The 21,279-nt window shown below is 42.9% G+C and overlaps 1 protein-coding gene across 1 annotated transcript; it reads right to left on the minus strand.

Annotated features, from left to right (window-relative positions):
• Positions 1–16,440: 16,440 nt before the first annotated feature.
• LOC142365845 (microsomal glutathione S-transferase 1-like) lies at positions 16,441–20,286 on the minus strand. The gene is made up of 4 exons (XM_075447580.1): positions 20,221–20,286; positions 19,891–20,054; positions 19,706–19,797; positions 16,441–16,965 (listed from the first exon to the last, which is right to left on the minus strand). The coding sequence occupies exons 2-4, from the start codon at positions 20,005–20,007 to the stop codon at positions 16,719–16,721; spliced, it is 456 nt and encodes a 151-aa protein (XP_075303695.1). The 5' UTR covers positions 20,008–20,054; positions 20,221–20,286; the 3' UTR covers positions 16,441–16,718.
• Positions 20,287–21,279: the final 993 nt, after the last annotated feature.

A 21,279-nucleotide genomic window follows, 5' to 3' on the forward strand; every position in this document is an offset into this window, starting at 1 on the left:
GTGATACTTTTACTGATGTAGGCTACTTAACGTAAATGCAGCTGTTCACTTGACTATTTATACCATTAAATTCAGTGTTTAAGCACTAGCCAACAGTGGCAGCTGACAAGAACTTAAAGGATAATCAATTTCATCACTCTATTGGCACCAACATTCAGCAAATGTATTATGCACAATGCAACTCTCGATACATCACACAATAGAGGATGGCACACTGGAGAGCAGCTTGCACCTTTATTCGGAACTGATTTCACATATTGCCCACTTACTATCACATTAAGATTACTATTAATTAATAATAATAATAATACTAAAGGAGTAAGACCTGTTACTGATGGTGAACTTGTCTTTAATGTCGGGTGTGTTTCCAGAACCACTAAAAACATCTGTATAAACCTCTGCTGAAAAAGGACAATCTTGACAAGACACAAATGAACAACTACAAGCCTATCTCAAATCTCCCATTTTTAAGTGAGATCATTAAATAGTATCATTAAAACATGATGCTATCTTGAAATGAAATGAATGAATAAAGAAAACAAACCAAAGTTATTCATTCAGAATTTTATAATATTTTTTGATAATTTGATTTGATGATATTGGGGGGGTTATATTAGCTGGATCTGATTTTTGAGGGGGTCATGACCTCCGTAACCCCCGTCAAATTAAGCGCATGCCTTTAAGATGCCTCTTCTCTGTTCCAGCTTACCTGTAAAACCTGAAGGTTCATTCCTGTTGACACGTCATGTGACCCGTCATGAGGGAGCTGCTTGGCTTTAGGTAAAGGAAGTCAGCTGATCAGTGCTTATGGATAATACTCATCCTCACTTTGTCAGAACCACAGTAGGTTCTGGTCTGAAGCCGCCCCTCCCTCTGCCTTCTGTCACGCTGCATCCACCCACCTCACACTCTGCTCCCCTCAGCAAAAAGTACTTTATTCAAGTGTACTATGAATATACTTATTTCATACCAAAACTGAGGCAGTAAACTTGAAGTTTACTTTTTACACACTATATTTTATATACTTAAGAATAGTATAGTGAAGTATACTTGGTTTATACTGAAAAGTATAAAGAAAAGCCTAACACTAAGAACATTTATACTAAGACTTAAGACTTTAGTACTAAAGCTTATACTTGTACTTTAGTATACTTTTGACTTCTTTCTGCCACAAAGTACTAATACTTTTTTAATGTTTATCTTGATCCAAGTACTGAATAAGGTCAAGTCATTGACTCAGCGAAGAAGGACTTAATTTCATCGAGGCTCTTTGTTTTTTAAATGCACTTCTTTAATGATTTAAGCAGGTATTTGTAAATACACTGTATGGTATCTTTTAAAATGTTATATATATATATATATATATATATATATATATATATATACATATATATATATACATATATATATATCAAACTTGTTCTCAAAATTCTGTCTTGTGATTTTGTAAATACATTACAGTCTAGTATACAGACAGTATGAGTTAACTTTAAGAATGCTTTAAGAAGTATATTTCAGGTATATAAATATTTGAATGGATAGTGACTGTCACATCTAATGTGGGTGACAGGGTTTAAATCCCCTGCATGAAAGGCACTACCTGCAGTAGGGGTCCTTAGTCGAGACCCCCTCACAGTACCCGCCCACCAGTGTAAGTCACTTTGGATAAAAGCGTCTGACAAATACAGAAACATAACCAGTATGCTACAACTAATATGCTAAGCAAACTTACAAGTACACTTAAGTTATACAACAAGTATTATTTTTATTATTATTATTTTTTTAGTTTTAGAAATTCTAAGTTCATGAATGTATACTTAAAGTATACTTGAAAAAACTAAAATGTGGACTGGAAGTATATACCTAGTACATCAGTGGTATATAGATGATTGTACTTTTGTAAACTTAAAATGACCTTATAATGTATACTTAAAGTATACTCTTATAAACTGAAAAATGTTCCACTTTTGTCTGAAGAAGTATTAAATTAGTATACTTTCTAGTACACTACAAGTACATGGTACGTAGTATACTTGCTATACTTGTACTCAAGCATGCTTAATAAAATTAACTTGAAGTATAGTACTATAGCTAAGGGTCCAAAAGTCTTTCTTATTCAGGAAGGTTCCAAACTGAGTGAAATTAATAAAATGGAAGTATCTGAGCAGCTGCCATGACAGCAGACAGTGAAGGGGCGGGGTTTATTCCAAACTCTCAGCTGCTCTCCCATTGGTTACCATCTATGATGTCAGCAGGGGACACATTCCTACTGGCTCCTGAATCCAGGAGGCGGGGTGGTGGAAGCGGTTCTGGATGGATGGCTGATGGTTCCTGACTCCGAACGTTCATGTCAGTCACAGAGCTTCTTCTGGACTCTGACATCTTCAGTAATCTGACACTTCAGACTTTCTTTTCCTGCTCTCACACATTAAAGCAGGAGCGTCTGAGCTGTGAAAGTGATGAGCATCGGCCATCTTTGCATGTCTGAGTTTACAAGCTGAGATTCCTGTTTGAAACGGCTGTTTTCAACCAGCTCATGAAGAAATCTATCAACCCCTCCAAAGTATAAAACATTCAGAGTAAAGGTTTGATCAGAAACAAAAATGAAAAAGATGTCCCTTAATGAAGAAAATTCTACCAAGATCTCCTCTCACAACTTTTTCTTTAACCTTCTTCATTCTGCATCTTTCTAATGAGTAAAGAGAGACTTTAGTTCCAGCTTCACCTTCATCAGGAGGATTTCAGTGAAGCAGCTTCTTATCCTTCATCAGTGTGAGCAGCCACACCTTCATCTGTGCTCTGTGAAAAAATGTCGTCTGGCTGCTCTCACTGAGCATTCTTTTCATTTTCTTGTCTCCATAACATGCATGAGTTGTATCTTGGCGCGTCTTGTTGTCGCTCTGTTTCCAGCTGCCTCTATTTTAGATGTAAAGAAATGAATGATCACTTTTCTTTGTGGGACACGTTTCCATCAAAGTGTGGAGAATCAGAGTGAGACCATATGAATGAATGAATGAGTTCAGAGAAGGATCAAACAGCTCTTCAACATGTGGAACTCATCAGTTACAGAGGAGACGGAGAAGTCATTTAAGGGCTGTCAATCATCTTTAATGGTGCCACATGTGACCACTTTGTCTTTGTTACCATAACTGGACAAACACTGATGATCAGGACTGAATAAATGTTACTGATCCATGTTCAGTTCAGCTCTAATGTAACTAATATCTGCTGGAACCGTGACGGAAGGGGACTCTTTTGCCCTCTTGTGGTGCAAAGATAAACTGCATGATGTCAGTTTCATGATGCAGAAACTCAGTGAAGAAAATAAATGTGGAAATATAATATATTTCCACATTTATTTTATATATGCTGGATCAGGTCACATATAGACTTTTCTCATCGTCTTGTTGAAGCTCCAACCTCCATCATATCATAAAGATCTCATCCATCCTTTTCCTGTTCCTGCTGCACATACCTGTTGTAGTATAAGCAGCAGGATATCAGAGTCTCCTGAGGTGACACCACAGTCTGTAATACAGATGTTGGTAAATGTTTTGTTCAGAACAACACACTCTCACACACACACCAAATTATTCAGAAGCTGTGTTTGTAGAACCAACGGGAGGCCGTTGATGTCTGCAGTGATTTTAGTGACACGAAGACTCGTTAGAGCGGAGTTACTGAATATTCCTGTAGCAGGTGTTGCACTTTGTAGACGGGCCATTGGCCCTCGCCTCTGCGCCGGCTGCTTTGGAGTCTGGTGGCTGAGAGCGAAGCTGCTGCTTTCAACGGCTGCGTGACACCAAGTACAGCAGAGTGTTGAATCAGTTTTTTTGGGGTTCACTCCTCAGCTGCTGGACTCCTGTCTGCTCCTCCAAACGGCTGAAAACTTTCTGCTGTAGCTAACACTTAGAAACATGGAGCCTCTTGTGTTTGTTCTTGTGGACAACTTTCCTGTTAGCTGGAGCATTTCAGAGTTCTCCTCAGACTGTATTCAGTGGGCAACAAGGTGTCTTTAACGGAGTGAACGATCTCTGTGCTTCGCCCCGGCAGATGCAGCCAGTGAGGGGGCGGGGCTTGCTCCAGACTCTCAGCTGCTCTCCCATTGGTCATTATATGTGACGCCAGAGACGGACAAAGTTCCTACTGGCTCCTGAAGCCGGTGTAGCGGAAGTGGTTCTGGAGGAATGTCAGGAGCAATCATAGACATTGGCTGTGTTCGAAACCGCCTACTACATACTGCATACTGCATACTACATACTGCATACTACATACTACATACTGCATACTGCATACTACATACTGCATACTGCATACTGCATACTGCATACTGCATACTACATACTGCATACTGCATACTGCATACTGCATAATACATACTTGAAAACGGCATACTCATCAATCAGACAGTATGCAGAGCGTTTACCCACAATGCATTTCTCTCCTGCCCGAGCTGAAATCAGCCGGCCTGAAGTTGATTTCTCTTAAGCTCTAAACTCTGTAAACTTTAGCAACATTTGAAACATTTTCAGGTGAGAAAGTAGTCGTTTAGATCCCCAACGTGTTGAAAACCTGACAAAATACCGGCTGTTTACAATTTTGTTCCCACGAATTCGGCGCTACTAAAGCTAGCCGCAGTGAGCAACGTACTTCCGTTTATGCCGTTTTGACTGCTCTCGTCCCGTTAACGGAATTTGACCGTTCAAATGGCGATGGGCAACGTCACGTTACGTTGCATCTTGGGTAGTTTGAGTGTGACAAGTAACCTCATGATGAATACTCAACATTTCGGCGAATCTAGGATGCATCTAGTATACATCCGGGAACTTAAAAAAGTATGATTAGTAGGAATAGTAGGAGAAGTAGGCGGTTTCGAACACAGCGATAGGCTGCTACTACAACCGTCTACTACATACTACATACTGCATACTACATACTGCATACTGCATACTACATACTGCATACTGCATACTACATACTGCATACTACATACTGCATACTGCATACTACATACTACATACTGCATACTACCTACTACATACTGCATACTACATACTGCATACTAGATACTGCATACTACATAGTGCATACTGCATACTAGATACTGCATACTACATACTACATACTGCATACTGCATACTACATACTGCATACTACATACTGCAGACTGCAGACTACATAATGTATACTGCATACTGCATACTACATACTGCATACTACATACTGCATACTGCATACTTGATACTGCATACTACATACTGCATACTACATACTACATAGTGCATACTGCATACTAGATACTGCATACTACATAATACATACTGCATACTACATACTGCATACTACATACTACATACTGCATACTACATACTACATACTGCATACTACATACTGCATACTACATACTACATACTGCATACTACATACTGCATACTACATACTACATACTGCATACTACATACTACATACTACATACTACATACTGCAGACTGCATACTACATATTACATATTACATACTGCATACTACATACTGCAGACTACATACTGCATACTGCGTACTACATATTACATACTGCATACTACATACTACATACTGCATACTACATACTGCATACTGCATACTACATACTGCATACTACATACTGCATACTACATCCTGCATACTACATACTAGATACTGCATACTACATACTACATACTGCATACTACATACTAGATACTGCATACTACATACTACATACTGCAGACTACATACTGCAGACTAAATACTACATACTACATACTACATACTGCATACTACATACTGCATACTACATACTACATACTACATACTACATACTACATACTACATACTACATACTGCAGACTACATACTACATACTGCATACTGCATACTACATACTACATACTGCATACTACCTACTACATACTGCATACTACATACTGCATACTAGATACTACATACTACATAGTGCATACTGCATACTACATACTGCATACTACATACTGCAGACTACCTACTACATACTGCATACTACATACTGCATACTAGATACTACATACTACATACTGCATACTGCATACTACATACTGCATACTACATACTGCATACTACATACTTGATACTGCATACTACATACTGCATACTACATACTACATAGTGCATACTGCATACTAGATACTGCATACTACATAATACATACTGCATACTACATACTGCATACTACATACTACATACTGCATACTACATACTACATACTGCATACTACATACTACATACTACATACTACATACTGCATACTACATACTACATACTGCATACTACATACTACATACTACATACTACATACTGCAAACTACATACTACATACTGCATACTACATACTACATACTGCATACTACATACTGCATACTACATACTACATACTGCATACTACATACTGCATACTACATACTACATACTGCATACTACATACTACATACTACATACTACATACTGCAGACTGCAGACTACATACTGCAGACTGCATACTACATACTGCATACTACATACTGCATACTACATACTACATACTACATACTGCAGACTGCAGACTACATACTGCAGACTACATATTACATATTACATACTGCAGACTGCAGACTGCAGACAGCAGACTACATATTGCAGACTACATACTACATACTGCATACTACATACTGCATACTACATACTACATACTACATATTACATATTACATACTGCAGACTGCAGACTGCAGACAGCAGACTACATATTGCAGACTACATACTACATACTGCATACTACATACTGCATACTACATACTACATACTACATACTACATACTACATACTGCAGACTGCAGACTACATACTGCAGACAGCAGACTACATATTGCAGACTACATACTACATACTGCATACTGCATACTACATATTACATACTGCATACTGCATACTACATACTGCAGACTACATACTGCATACTGCGTACTACATATTACATACTGCATACTACATACTACATACTGCAGACTACATACTGCATACTGCGTACTACATATTAAATACTACATACTGCATACTACATACTGCATACTACATACTGCATACTACATCCTAGATACTGCATACTACATACTACATACTGCAGACTACATACTAGATACTGCATACTACATACTACATACTGCATACTACATACTGCATACTGCATACTACATACTGCATACTACATACTGCATACTACATACTAGATACTGCATACTGCATACTACATACTGCAGACTACATACTGCAGACTAAATACTACATACTACATACTACATACTGCATACTACATACTGCATACTACATACTACATACTGCATACTACATACTACATACTGCATACTACATACTACATACTACATACTACATACTACATACTGCATACTACATACTACATACTGCATACTGCAGACTACATACTGCATACTACATACTACATACTGCATACTGCATACTACATACTACATACTCATCGATCAGACAGTATGCAGAGCGTTTACCCACAATGCATTTCGCTCCTGCCTGAGCCGAAATCAGCCGGTCTGAAGCTGATTTCCCTTAAGCTTCAAACTCTGTAAACTTTAGCAACATTTGAAACATTTTCAGGCGAGAAAGTTGTCGTTTAGATCCCCAACGTGTTGAAAACCTGACAAAATAACGAATTCGTTGCTACTAAAGCTAGCCGCAGTGAGTAACGCACTTCCTGTTTTGCCGTTTTGACTGCTCTCGTCACGTTAACGGAATTTGACCGTTCAAATGCCTTACCGGAGAGTTTTTTCAGACGAAGATCGGCCCGCTGTCTTCGGTACATCATGCTCGCTATCGACTGGGGATTGCTCTCAGATGTAAGTTTACTTTGTTTCCCTATAAATCTAAAGAGAGCTAGCTAATGGAACGCAATATAACATACCCTACTGCCTGAAAATTGGAGTGAAAAATGGGCATCATTGAGCAACAAAGTTGTGAATTGATTTATTTCATAAAGTTTAATAAGTTAAATAAATAATTAATAAATTAATAAGTGAAATACATCCCATTTTAAACAATATAGTTACTTCACAGCATCATATAATTAAGCAATTGTCTGTAAAAATCATATTGTTCATTCATATTATATATTACAGGTGGCTTCAAGAGGGCCATATTGCAGGGTGAATCCCCACGTTCCACTGTTTCTTCCTCCACAACCTCTGCATTGCAAATGGGGACATTTTGGAGCCTGAGCCTGTGGAAGAGGAAGATGGTGGTGATGATGGCGATGGAGAGGAAGGTCCCGAGCCAATCCAGCAGTCTGGGGAAAACCTCAGGCACAGGCTTGCAGCCGCAGCCGCCCCAAGACACCGGGTCGCAGTTCTGCAAGAACACGATTATTGTTCATTTGTAAATACACAGGGAGTTCAGTATGAAGTTTATGTTCTTGTTGTATACAACCCTGTTGTAAATAGTTAGTGTCTCTTAGAAATCCAACCCCACGTCCAAGTCGTAAGAGGTGGAAACAGGTAAAGTACAGGATTGCCAGACAGGGCGAAGTATGGTGGGTGGTTCAGTCTGGTAAATGTGCAATAAAACATTTTCTAATACTGCATTTGCTATTAATCTGTCTGTGAAGGTAATTATTCATCCTGGTCATGGCCATCCGATGTAGATGTAATACTGGGACTGTAAATGATGATGTGCTTCCTGTGCTATGATCGAATCTAATCTTTTCTGCTCCATGGCACCAAACCACTTCCAACTGGCAGCGCTGGCCTCTCCCCCCTCCGTGCTCACACCCGTGCGGGGTGCCTTCAGTTCCTACAAAACACAAACACCAAGCACAACAGTTCAAAAGTTCTCAATCATTCAAAACCTTCATTTTTCAGCACTGGTCAAATGGTCATCTCAATCATATCATCAAGTTGTTTACATTGACATTGTAGTGCTTTTATTATTCAACTCACTTTGTATTTATGTTTTAAGTTCTCCCATTTCTTTTTGACCAAGCCAGCATCCACCTTGCCCTCCAGCCCTTGGTCGGATGAATGTTCTGCACAAGCATGAAATTGAGGATACACAATTTTAGCCTTTACACAGCATCATGCTTTCAACCCTCATATCCACTCAGGAAAAACTCCCCAGAAAAGTCCTTTAATGGGGAAAAAAAACCTCACCCAGGACGGGCTATTTGAAAATATATTATGGTCATTCAGAGGAAATAAATAGCTTACTGAAATCCTCGCACTGCGGCATTGCGCCTGCCGGTAAAGAGCGCTTCGTTCGCTCCCCTCCAGCTGATGAGGCGCTCCGTGTCTTCATCAGTCCCTTCAAAGAACAAACACACCAATAACGGTGAGATATGCGACCTAACTTGGGATTTAGGTTCAACGTTAACCAGTTAATAGCCATTTTTGATCAATCACAACTCCTCATTCTTAACTAACTGCATCATATTAGCTGATTACGCAGTTTCTACTGCCGACGGTATGTGGCATTAAATGGGCTAACGCTAACTAGCAGGAGAGATAACATAACGGTACATGTAACGATCACAACAGCTGATGGACACGTATATACATCTTCATCTGACATGTCTACCACATGCAAACCGCTAAGTTACTAAAATATTTCACAATTTACTCACATTTGTATTGCTGCGTCTCCTTCTTTCCTGTTCGCGGCAAGGAAATGACGACGGGCGACGTCACGTTACGTTGCATCTTGGGTAGTTTGAGTATGAGTAGTAACCTCATGATGAATACTCAACATTTCGGCGAATCTAGTATGCATCAGAGAGTCTCTATTATGAGGAGAGGGAAAACTGGCGGCTATTTCCGGGTGGTACTGCACTCTAGGGGCGCCAACGAAGCAGTGCAGAGCACGCCGAACTCTATGGTGGTGCTATGAAATCCACCTTAGATCCAGCCATTGCTTTGGATAGAATTTTTTATATTTTTTCATTTTAGTTTTCCTAAAGGAAGGATAAATTATCCTTTCAAACGGCACTTGGTTTGATTTTTTAGACTCGCTAGATCTTTTTAAAATACACATTTATTGTCAGCATTGCCTCACGAGTGACGTCACGCATGTGGCATCACTTTACGGCATGGTCAGTCCTAGCGCTGAGCTAGCAGAGAGGTGTTAGCTCAAATAGTTACAGATTTCAGCACAGCCCTTTTACATACTCTCTGACTAGCCTCTGGTTTAGCTTTGGTTGTTGTTAGCAGCACCAGGTTAGCACTCTGGCACAGTGGACGAGTGCCGTAAAGCAGCCGGTCGTAATCAGCCGTGCGTTCTTCAGATTCCGTTAGCAAAATGCTAGCGGAGACTGACTCGCAAATGCCAGACCTGTAAGAAAACAGAAAGATATAACTCCCAGGTTATTGTACTTTTGATATAAATCTACATCCCTCTGTCAGAAATCACAGTATTATTTTCAGGTTTCAGTCGCTAGCGGGGACATTTTTTGAGTTATTAGCGCCAGGCAGCCCTATGGCCAATGGTCATTCTGCACTCGCTCGCCAGCGCCCCCAGAGAAAATCAACTGAACTGCAGCCAAATTTTTTATAATGGGGCGAATAGGAAGTGGAACGGCTGTCTGTAAAAGGGCTGTGTATGCATCTAGTATACATCCGGGAACTTAAAAAAGTATGACTAGTAGGAATTGTAGGAGAAGTAGGCGGTTTCGAACACAGCCATTGTGTGGAAAGAGTTCATTAAATGAAGTTTAAAAGGCAGATAACGGTCAAGAGACACGGCCTGACTAGTTATTAGTCTGTGGAGAAAGTCTGTATTGTCCATACAGGTTTTTGGGTTAGACCAACACTATATATTTTCAGGGGAAGTGTAAATACTTTCTGTTCATTTAATTAAGACTGAATATGTTAAAAAGCATTTATTTAAAAAGGGTTTAGTTTGATAAATACATTTCATAAGTGATTGATAAAAAGGATAAAATAGTGGTTAAAAACATTTGTTCATACAGTAAAAGGCATTTTTGTGATTTTATTCGGTTCATTGAAAGTGATGTATGTGGATATAAAACTGTATAAATATGGAGAAAGTAATGCTGTTGGTGATAATAGGAACTGTTTGGGTTTTACAGTATATGGTGTTAATGTTCTTATAAAACATCAGAAGAAGTTAGTCAGGTTACGCTCCTTTAACCTGCTGTTTTCTGTGATTTTTAAATAAATATGTTGCACGGGAATATGTTCAAATATAAATATAAATATGTTAGCCCATCATGTTCAGAACAAATGCACGAATTCATGGATCACCATGTGGAGCAGCTTCCTGATGTTTGTTCTGTGGTTGTTAGCTCAAATACACCTTGTTGCTGTCTGAAGCTTCTCCATCTTTAAGGTTGCCATGGTGATGCATCCCCCCGTTACAGTGACATCACCAGCGGGGAACACGAGGCAACAGTCTCACGGATCAATAACTTAATCGGTGACACGAATAAAAAGGATGTGACCATGATGGGGGGAAACCTTTCAGGATGGCCACAAAAGAGCTATCACAGAGAAGCTGAGAGTGACACAAAAGGACACGAAAACATGAGGAACGACAGGGCTGAGTGTGTGTGTGTTCACTGTGTGACTTTGGGCTCTCACCAGATAATTAATGGATCTGTCAGCTGAACACTTGCACTGTTTGGCCTCCAGGTGGCAGCAGCGCTGCACCACCACAGGAGCTGTGGTGAGCCCCCCACAGTCTGCAGCCATTTCCTGCCTCAGCTCCACATTATTAGCCCTCAGCAGCAGGGGCCCAGAGGCACAAAGTTGGACTTTAACGTGCATCCTTTCTCCGGTGGAGCCTGGTTTAAGGGTTCCACTAACAGGGATATTTATTTATGATCGGCCGGTGATGAGGCTGCATCAGCTGCTGTGTTCCTCACGCCGTCAGTCCAAACTTATTCTCCTTTCTGTGGGTTTTGTCCGTGTGAAACCAGAGAGAGAGGACACGGTCCCACCAACCACACTGGGAAGCTTCTGGAAACTCATCCCTGTTCTGGAGTTTATCGACTGGAAACCTGAGCCGAGTGTAAACATCATCATCAGGCAATTAAACGCTTATAATGAGATGAACACAGTCGGATTCTTTCTGACATCTGGGATTTAGTTTGTTCTGAAACTGGAGTTTGATACAAAGATCCAGAGCATCACTTAGAATAAATCCACTGAAGTAAGTAATACATTTGCATCACAAAATGGTTCAACAACAGGTTTAACTGCGTAAATCTAAGAAATATTTTGTGCCGGTTGAACATAATCAGGAGGTTTAACTGCCTACCTTTGTGTTGCCCAAACCTAACCAAGTGAAAAGAAGTCTGAATCTTTTTGTTTACGTCTGCTGTTTATGTCACATTTGCATCACAAAATGGTTCTCCAGGAAAAAGTCAGACCTCACAATCTCTTGGCCCTATTTTCGCTCCCTTCGTATCACTGCCTGCTGCCGCCTGCCGACAGCCGCGCCTGTTACGGTGTTTGCTGCTGGAAGCAGGGGACTGCTCGCTCTGCACAGCAAACACCGTAACCGGGAAACCGGGAAAGTGATTCAGGATATGATGCCGTTAGCCGACCAATCAATTCAATTCAATTCAATTCAGTTTTATTTATATAGCGCCAAATACAACAAATGTCATCTCAAGGCACTTAGATAATAAAGTCCAATTCAAGCCAATTGGAATTCAATTCATTGTAATCATAATTATTCATAAAATAATCCAATTCGTTCATATAGAGCCAATTCAAAAACAATTTCCTAGCTAAGGAAACCAACAGATTGCACTGAAAACTTTTTGTTTTTCAGTCCAATCTCCCGGCCTGAGCGTGCCTGAGGCGACTGTGGAGAGAAACGACTCCCTTTTAACAGGAAGAAACCTCTGGCAGAACCAGACTCAGGAAGGGTGGCCATCCGCCTCCACCAGCTGGGGTTTGAGAAGACAGAAAGGGGGGGGGGGGGAAGGGGGCCGCGGCGGCGGCGGCACTGTAACACCATTCAAAGGATATCTGTTGGAACAGGGAAACACGAGTTAATGACCACAATAATGTCACATATACATAAAGAGAGTAAAGTGAGGAAAGGTGTGACAGATGAGGCCCCCCAGCAGTCTAGGCCTATAGCAGCTTAACTATGGGATGTTTCAGGATCACCTGAGCCATCCCTAACTATAAGCTTTATCAGAAAGGAAAGTTTTAAGCCTGGTCTTAAAAGTGGAAAGGGTGTCTGCTTCCCGGACATTTACTGGCAGCTGGTTCCTCAGAGAGGGGCCTGATAACTGAAGGCTCTGCCTCCCAAACTGGCAGCTGGTTCCACAGAGAGGGGCCTGATAACTGAAGGCTCTGCCTCCCAAACTGGCAGCTGGTTCCACAGAGAGGGGCCTGATAACTGAAGGCTCTGCCTCCCAAACTGGCAGCTGGTTCCACAGAGAGGGGCCCGATAACTGAAGGCTCTGCCTCCCAAACTGGCAGCTGGTTCCACAGAGAGGGGCCTGATAACTGAAGGCTCTGCCTCCCAAACTGGCAGCTGGTTCCACAGAGAGGGGCCTGATAACCGAAGGCTCTGCCTCCCAAACTGGCAGCTGGTTCCACAGAGAGGGGCCTGATAACCGAAGGCTCTGCCTCCCAAACTGGCAGCTGGTTCCACAGAGAGGGGCCTGATAACCGAAGGCTCTGCCTCCCAAACTGGCAGCTGGTTCCACAGAGAGGGGCCCGATAACTGAAGGCTCTGCCTCCCAAACTGGCAGCTGGTTCCACAGAGAGGGGCCTGATAACTGAAGGCTCTGCCTCCCAAACTGGCAGCTGGTTCCACAGAGAGGGGCCTGATAACTGAAGGCTCTGCCTCCCAAACTGGCAGCTGGTTCCACAGAGAGGGGCCTGATAACTGAAGGCTCTGCCTCCCAAACTGGCAGCTGGATCCACAGAGAGGGGCCTGATAACCGAAGGCTCTGCCTCCCAAACTGGCAGCTGGTTCCACAGAGAGGGGCCTGATAACTGAAGGCTCTGCCTCCCAAACTGGCAGCTGGTTCCACAGAGAGGGGCCTGATAACCGAAGGCTCTGCCTCCCAAACTGGCAGCTGGTTCCACAGAGAGGGGCCTGATAACCGAAGGCTCTGCCTCCCAAACTGGCAGCTGGTTCCTCAGAGAGGGGCCTGATAACCGAAGGCTCTGCCTCCCAAACTGGCAGCTGGTTCCACAGAGAGGGGCCTGATAACCGAAGGCTCTGCCTCCCAAACTGGCAGCTGGTTCCACAGAGAGGGGGCTGATAACTGAAGGCTCTGCCTCCCAAACTGGCAGCTGGTTCCACAGAGAGGGGCCTGATAACCGAAGGCTCTGCCTCCCAAACTGGCAGCTGGTTCCACAGAGAGGGGCCTGATAACCGAAGGCTCTGTTAGGAAAATATCTTACAATGAGATCTTTAAGATATGATGGAGCTCGGTCATTAAGAGCTTTATATGTGAGGAGAAGAATCTTAAATTCTATTCTGAATTTAACAGGAAGCCAATGAAGAGAAGCTAAAACTGGAGAAATATGATCTCTCCTGTTAGTTCTCATCAGAACTCTGGCTGCAGCATTTTGGATCAGCTGGAGGCTTTTCAGAGAATATGTGGGACAGCCCAATAATAAAGAATTACAGTAGTCCAATCTTGAAGTAACAAATGCATGGAGCAGTTTTTCTGCATCACTCTGAGACAAGATGTTCCTGATTTTAACAATATTACGAAGGTGAAAGAAGGCAGTCCTAGAAACCTGTTTTATATGCGAGTCAAATGATAAGTTCTGGTCAAAAATAACTCCAAGGTTCCTCACTGTAGAACTAGAAGCCAAGGAAATACCATCTAGAGTAACTATATAGCTGGACAGTTTCTCCCTAGAGATGGAGCCTTGGGGTCTCCATCTCCTCGATGGATAGACGGAACGTTGGCCGACGCACGCAAGAGACGGAGAGCGTCTCCGGGAGGGTCTCTGTAGACGACCATAAATCAGGCTTTACTCTAATAAGTGCCTTTTTGTCTTCATAAAGGCAGCAGCACCTTTAAACGTCTCAGCACGTCCCACCTGACAGCAACTCCTGAAACCTCCTGAAAACACTGAATCTGTAACCAAGATGTGACGACCACAGAGCAGAAGATTCATTTTTCATTCTTCATCATATTTATGCAGAAATATAGAAAATTCCTGCAAACTTCCAGCAGCCCTGAGCTGGATGTAAAATGTTGTTATCAGTGGTATCAGTGAACCCTGATACCACTGATGTGATGGCTGATTAGTCATGTGACTTTCAGAGTAAACAGTTAGGCTTTTATTGAGAGGACAGAAACTTTGTGTGTAAATGTAAATAGTTTGCAAGACGCCGACACGAAGAAATGGTGAAATGAATTAATGTAAACAGAGCCTTAGTTTCTTAGTTTCTTAGTTTTTTAGTTTCTTAGTTTCTTAGTTTCTTAGGTTTTTAGTGTCTTAGGTTTCTCAGGCTCTGTTTACATTAATTAATTTCACCATTTCTTCGTGTCGGCGTCTTGCAAACTATTTACATTTACACACAAACGGGGATCGGCTGATTCGCTAGTCACATGACTAATCAGCCATCACATCACATGATCGCCCTTGCTTTATTATTTATTATTTATGCTTTATTATTTATTCTTCGGCGACAACAACTTGGTCCACGAAATTGTCCCACCATGCGCTGCTCCTTCCCGGTCTAACCCAAAAGCGGCGCTCCGTACGGCTTGCGTTGCTGCAGCGGCTGGGTTCTCATCATAACAGCTTGTTGAATCTGGCGCCTCCTTGCCACGTATTGTTGTGCACAGCGTACTACCAGCAGCAGGACATGGAGCAGGCTCCCATGCTGATCCTGGTTGTCCATGATTTCCATATTCTTCTCGATGACACGAATAGAAAGGAAGTGTGTAACTGAAGTGAAGCACGCCTGTTTGTTTTTAGTTTCCCAGCACTCAAGTCACATGACCAACGATACCAGCCTAGCGAATCAGGGAGGAGTACGTCCGCAGTAGCCAGAGCTCAGCACTGCGGATCCTCGTTTCTCAAAGTTTACAACTGCTAAAATCAGCATCGTATGCCAATGCTAACGTGGGCTCCGGCGTCTTTGAATCCTTCCACCTATGAAGTCGTATTCCAGTATTTTAATGTAAATGGACAGTGCATCCGCGATAGAAACTGTATAGAAACAGATTAGTATAAATGGCACCTGAGTTTCTTAGGTTTCTTAGTTTTTCCATAGTCATCTTTTTGTTAACCACGTATTGTTTTTGTGAATAAATCTCAGTTTTAGCTTAACACCTTTTTGAGTCCGCATCCGTGTCCCGTGCCCCCCACCCCCCCCCCCCCCATACCCACCCTGACAGACCCCCTTCAGCTCCCAACATGAAACCAGTTAAACTCTCATTTCATATCAAGTCAGATGTCCTTTATTAAAGCCGAACCGGTCAGAGTTTACACTGTGAAACATGTCTGTTTGCAGTCGGCACCAAGCGGTCCAAAGTTCAGCCAAACACCAGCAGGACTCCAGCTGCCGCCGCACGCCTTCATTTACAGACTCTGACCTCCAGACCAGAGGGGGCAGTAGCCTGCAGTCGAGCTGTAATCACACAGCTGAGAGGGTTATTATCACAGAGATTAATAATCAGCTCTCACAGCTCAACAAACAGGAAACTCTGAGGTCTCTACAGCAGGAGGGCTGAGCTCAGCACGCTGTACGCCATGGAGAAGGTGACAACCACGCCCACCAGGTAGGACAGCCCCCTGCTGGGCTGCGGCAGCTTGCCGATGTACGCCACCGTGTGGAGGAGGCGGGAGGCGGTGAAGACGCGGAAGTGCAGCAGGGCGACGGAAAGCTCCGGGCCGGTCAGAGCGTACAGCAGGCCGACCATCATGAAGGGAACGATGTTCTCCAGGTCGTTACGGTGACACCTGAGGGGGAGAAAACAGGTCATGTGACCACCTGAGAGCAAGAAAACAGGTCATGTGACCAGCTGAGAGCAAGAAAACAGGTCATGTGACCAGCTGAGAGCAAGAAAACAGGTCATGTGACCAGCTGAGAGCAAGAAAACAGGTCATGTGACAAGCTTACAATCAGACTGAGTTTTTAAGTGCATGTAGACACCTTAATCTGACTAAGAATTGGATCAGATTATTGGCTAAATTAAAATCAGACTGAGTTATTAAGTGCATGTAGACACCTTAATCTGACTAAGAATTGGATCAGATTATTGGCTAAATCACAATCAGACTGAGTTATTAAGTGCATGTAGACACCTTAATCTGACTAAGAACTGGATCGGATCGGATTAGTGGCTAAATTAAAATCAGACTGAGTTTTTAAGTGCATGTAGACACCTTAATCTGACTAAGAATTGGATCAGATTATTGGCTAAATCACAATCAGACTGAGTTATTAAGTGCATGTAGACACCTTAATCTGACTAAGAACTGGACCGGATGGGATTCAGACCCCGAGGTAACTGGGTTGAAAGTCACTCTAAACCTGCTTGTAGACGCTGAAGCTCGTGGTGAATCAGACTTTGCGTTCTGCGCATGCTCCAGATGTTTTCCCGGGGTCGTGACCCGGAAGTCAAAGGAGACGATATTCCTGTTGTTGTCGCCGTCAGAAAGAAACAAACAACGCGATGGAGAATGCTCCGTTGGGCATCGAGTTTGTGCAACAAGCAGCTCATCACAGAGCAAATGTAGAGGGACGTAGCTTCATCTGGCTCTGCGTTCTCCATCTTTCTCCAATGCCTGAGTTTGTTGTTGTTGTTGGTGGTGAAGAGGTCAACAGGAAGTGGCTCTATTAGCAACAGCTGGAATGGGTACAGCGCCCCCTATCATACCGGGGTATGACACGCTTTGTGCCTCTGATCCCATTCATTCACCGCCACATATCCAAGGAGAATTACCCTTGATAACTCAGTCTGATTGTAATTTAGCCAATAATCTGATCCTTTCAGGGCCATGTGACCCCACTGAGTGAAGACTCAGTCTTTGGCTGTGTTCGAAACCGCATACTACATACTTACATACTACATACTTCCATACTACATACTTCCATACTTCCATACTTCCATACTTCCATACTACCATACTACATACTAGATACTGTAAACTACATACTACATACTGCATACTACATACTACATACTACATACTACATACTACATACTACATACTGATCGAATCAGACAGTATGCAGAGCGTTTACCCACAATGCATTTCTCTCCTGCCCGAGCTGAAATCAGCCGGCCTGAAGCCGATTTCTCTTAAGCTCTAAACTCTGTAAACTTTAGCAACATTTGAAACATTTTCAGGTGAGAAAGTAGTCGTTTAGATCCCCAACGTGTTGAAAACCTGACAAAATACCGGCTGTTTACAATTTTCTTCCCACGAATTCGGCGCTACTAAAGCTAGCCGCAATGAGCAACGCACTTCCGGTTATTTTCACAAAATAAAATACCCGTTGCCTTTTATCATAGGGAAAGCCATTACCATACAATTGGTGCTTTTGTTTTGAAAACAGGAAGTGGGGTGCGGCTGTGGCTCAGTGGTTAGAGTCGGTCGTCCAATAACCGGAAGGTTGGCGGTTCGATTCCCACTCTCGCCACTCGAAAAAGATTGGTGGAACTGATAGCTGGAGGGGTGTCAGTCCACCTCCTTGTCACGGCTGAGGTGCCCTTGAGCAAGGCACCGTACCCCCATGCTCCCCGGGCGCCTTCATGGCTGCTTCATGGCTGCCCACCGCTCCAGGTTGGCATCTGTCTCTGAGTGTGTGTGACCCTGTGCGTGTGTGTCAAACAGGTGCCAACCTGGATGGGTTAAAAGCGGAGGACAAATTTTGTGTGTATGCATTTATACATGACAATAAATCTGAGAAAAAAAACGAAAAAAAAACCTACCCTCGTTGTAGCTAGCTTGAAACTGCCGTTTTGACAGGAAATGACGATCGGCGACGTCACGTTACGTTGCATCTTGGGTAGTTTGAGTATGAGTAGTAACCTCATGATGCATACCCAACATTTAGGAGAATCTAGTATGCATCCGGGAACTTCTGCTTACTCAAACTCGCATACTAACTCAGAAAGTTAGTAGGAGTAGTAGGAGAAGTAGGCGGTTTTGAACACAGCCTCTGAAAATCATTTCTTTGGACTCGTGTCTGTTCAACAAAGTGGTTCAAACCGGTTCAAGTTGTTGAATTAGAGGAAAAGAGGAGTTTATGGCTCGGTGTCACCTTTCTAACACTAACAATCCTGGTGGTTACGCAACCATATTTACAAGGTGTGTGTGTGTGTGTGTGTGTGTGTGTGTGTGTGTGTGTGTATGGGGGGGGGGTTAATGTCCCAACCAGAAACACCTGAACCTCAGGTTCAAACCTCTGAGCAGTGGGGGGGGGGAACGAGTCCAGCTGCCTTGCTCAGGAGCTGATTAGCATCTGCAGGTTTACTGAGGAGATGAAACCGTTCTCTCAGCGTTCCTGCTGGGGAGCGTTTGTTCTGATTTAAACTGCATTTTACCAGGAAGTTGTGCTTTTAAAGCCCAAAGGATTCTGTTTACAGACCCTGACGTGCACATTAGGAGGTTATCCGTGAGCAGGTGAGCCTGAAGAACGTGTTGGGTGACAGGAAAACGAACAAACTCCTGGTTTTTAACGGCGTCTCACCTTTGAACTCGCTCCACATCTGGATGACTCCTCAGCAGCTTCTTCTTCTCCTCGGCAGACTTTCGGGCCACATCTTCCTCGTTAGCAAACGACTGAAAGGAGAGAGGACAGCTTTGCTTCAGCCTCTGCTGCTGCCCACACACCTGAGGCCTTTTCCCTCCTGCAGTCTGAAACATGCTACTCACCCCTCGGGTGACACGGAAGTACGCCGTCATGGGCCCCATCAACATCATCTTCAGGATGACGATGGCGGCGTGCGTGCTGAAAGCCATGAACACCTTGTCCTCCATCAGCTGGGCCATCTTTGCTGGTTCTGAAGCTCAGGAAGTTTAAACTGCAGCTGTAACTTCTGATTGGATCAGTTAGAGAGAGAATAAAGCTTTAAAAGTGAGTTTTGATGCAGCGTTTAAACCACCGGTCAAAGCAGTCTCAGTTCTTTCCTGTTAAAACATCTTAAAGCAGTTTTATATGAACACAACAGCCAAAAAGAGAAACAGTTCAACAGCTCTGCTTACCTCGTGGTGACTCAGCAGAAGTGGAACAAGTCTGGAAGTGTTGCATAAGGATGCCTCCCAGATAACCGAGGGGGCGGGGCAAATACAAAGGGGCGGGGCAAACACAAAGGGTGTGTGCATCTCTCTGGAGGAACAGACAGTTTGAGTTCATATTCAGAGCAGAAGGAAAAATACTAACGTGTCAGTTTCAGTGTAGAGATGATATCTTGGAAGTAAAAGAAATTGATTGTTTTGAATGTTTATTGCTTGTTTGAACTTTATCCACACAGCTGCAGGCTGATGAGTTACAGAACGGAACCGTTCAGCTAGAAAGCTTCAGCTAACAAAGTAATGTGGGAACAATGATGTTCATCTTTCAGAAAGGAGCAGCAATAACTCCTCAGAAGCTGGTGTACGTCACCTTCATTAGCTAAGCTGTTAGCATTAGCTGCTGCTAAAGGAACAGCAATAACTCCTCAGAAGGTGGTGTATGTCACCTTCATTAGCTAAGCTGTTAGCATTAGCTGCTGCTAAAGGAACAGCAATAACTCCTCAGAAGCTGGTGTACGTCACCTTCATTAGCTAAGCTGTTAGCATTAGCTGCTGCTAAAGGAACAGCAATAACTCCTCAGAAGGTGGTGTATGTCACCTTCATTAGCTAAGCTGTTAGCATTAGCTGCTGCTAAAGGAACAGCAATAACTCCTTAGAAGCTGGTGTACGTCACCTTCATTAGCTAAGCTGTTAGCGTTAGCTGCTGCTAAAGGAACAGCAATAACTCCTTAGAAGCTGGTGTACGTCACCTTCATTAGCTAAGCTGTTAGCATTAGCTGCTGCTAAAGGAACAGCAATAACTCCTTAGAAGCTGGTGTACGTCATCTTCAATAGCTAAGCTGTTAGCGTTAGCTGCTGCTAAAGGAACAGCAATAACTCCTTAGAAGCTGGTGTACGTCACCTTCATTAGCTAAGCTGTTAGCGTTAGCTGCTGCTAAAGGAACAGCAATAACTCCTTAGAAGCTGGTGTACGTCATCTTCAATAGCTAAGCTGTTAGCGTTAGCTGCTGCTAAAGGAACAGCAATAA

This window comes from Odontesthes bonariensis, chromosome 17 (assembly GCF_027942865.1).
Source record: "Odontesthes bonariensis isolate fOdoBon6 chromosome 17, fOdoBon6.hap1, whole genome shotgun sequence".
Classification (NCBI taxonomy): Eukaryota; Metazoa; Chordata; class Actinopteri; order Atheriniformes; family Atherinopsidae; genus Odontesthes; species Odontesthes bonariensis.

Coding starts and splice junctions, on each gene's coding strand:
- LOC142365845 (XM_075447580.1), bottom strand. CDS start 20,007: ATGGCCCAGCTGATGGAGGACAAGGTGTTCATGGCTTTCAGCACGCAC. Junction 19,798..19,890: donor ACTTCCGTGTCACCCGAGGG/GTGAGTAGCATG, acceptor CTCTCCTTTCAG/TCGTTTGCTAACGAGGAAGA. Junction 16,966..19,705: donor GATGTGGAGCGAGTTCAAAG/GTGAGACGCCGT, acceptor TCTCCCCCTCAG/GTGTCACCGTAACGACCTGG.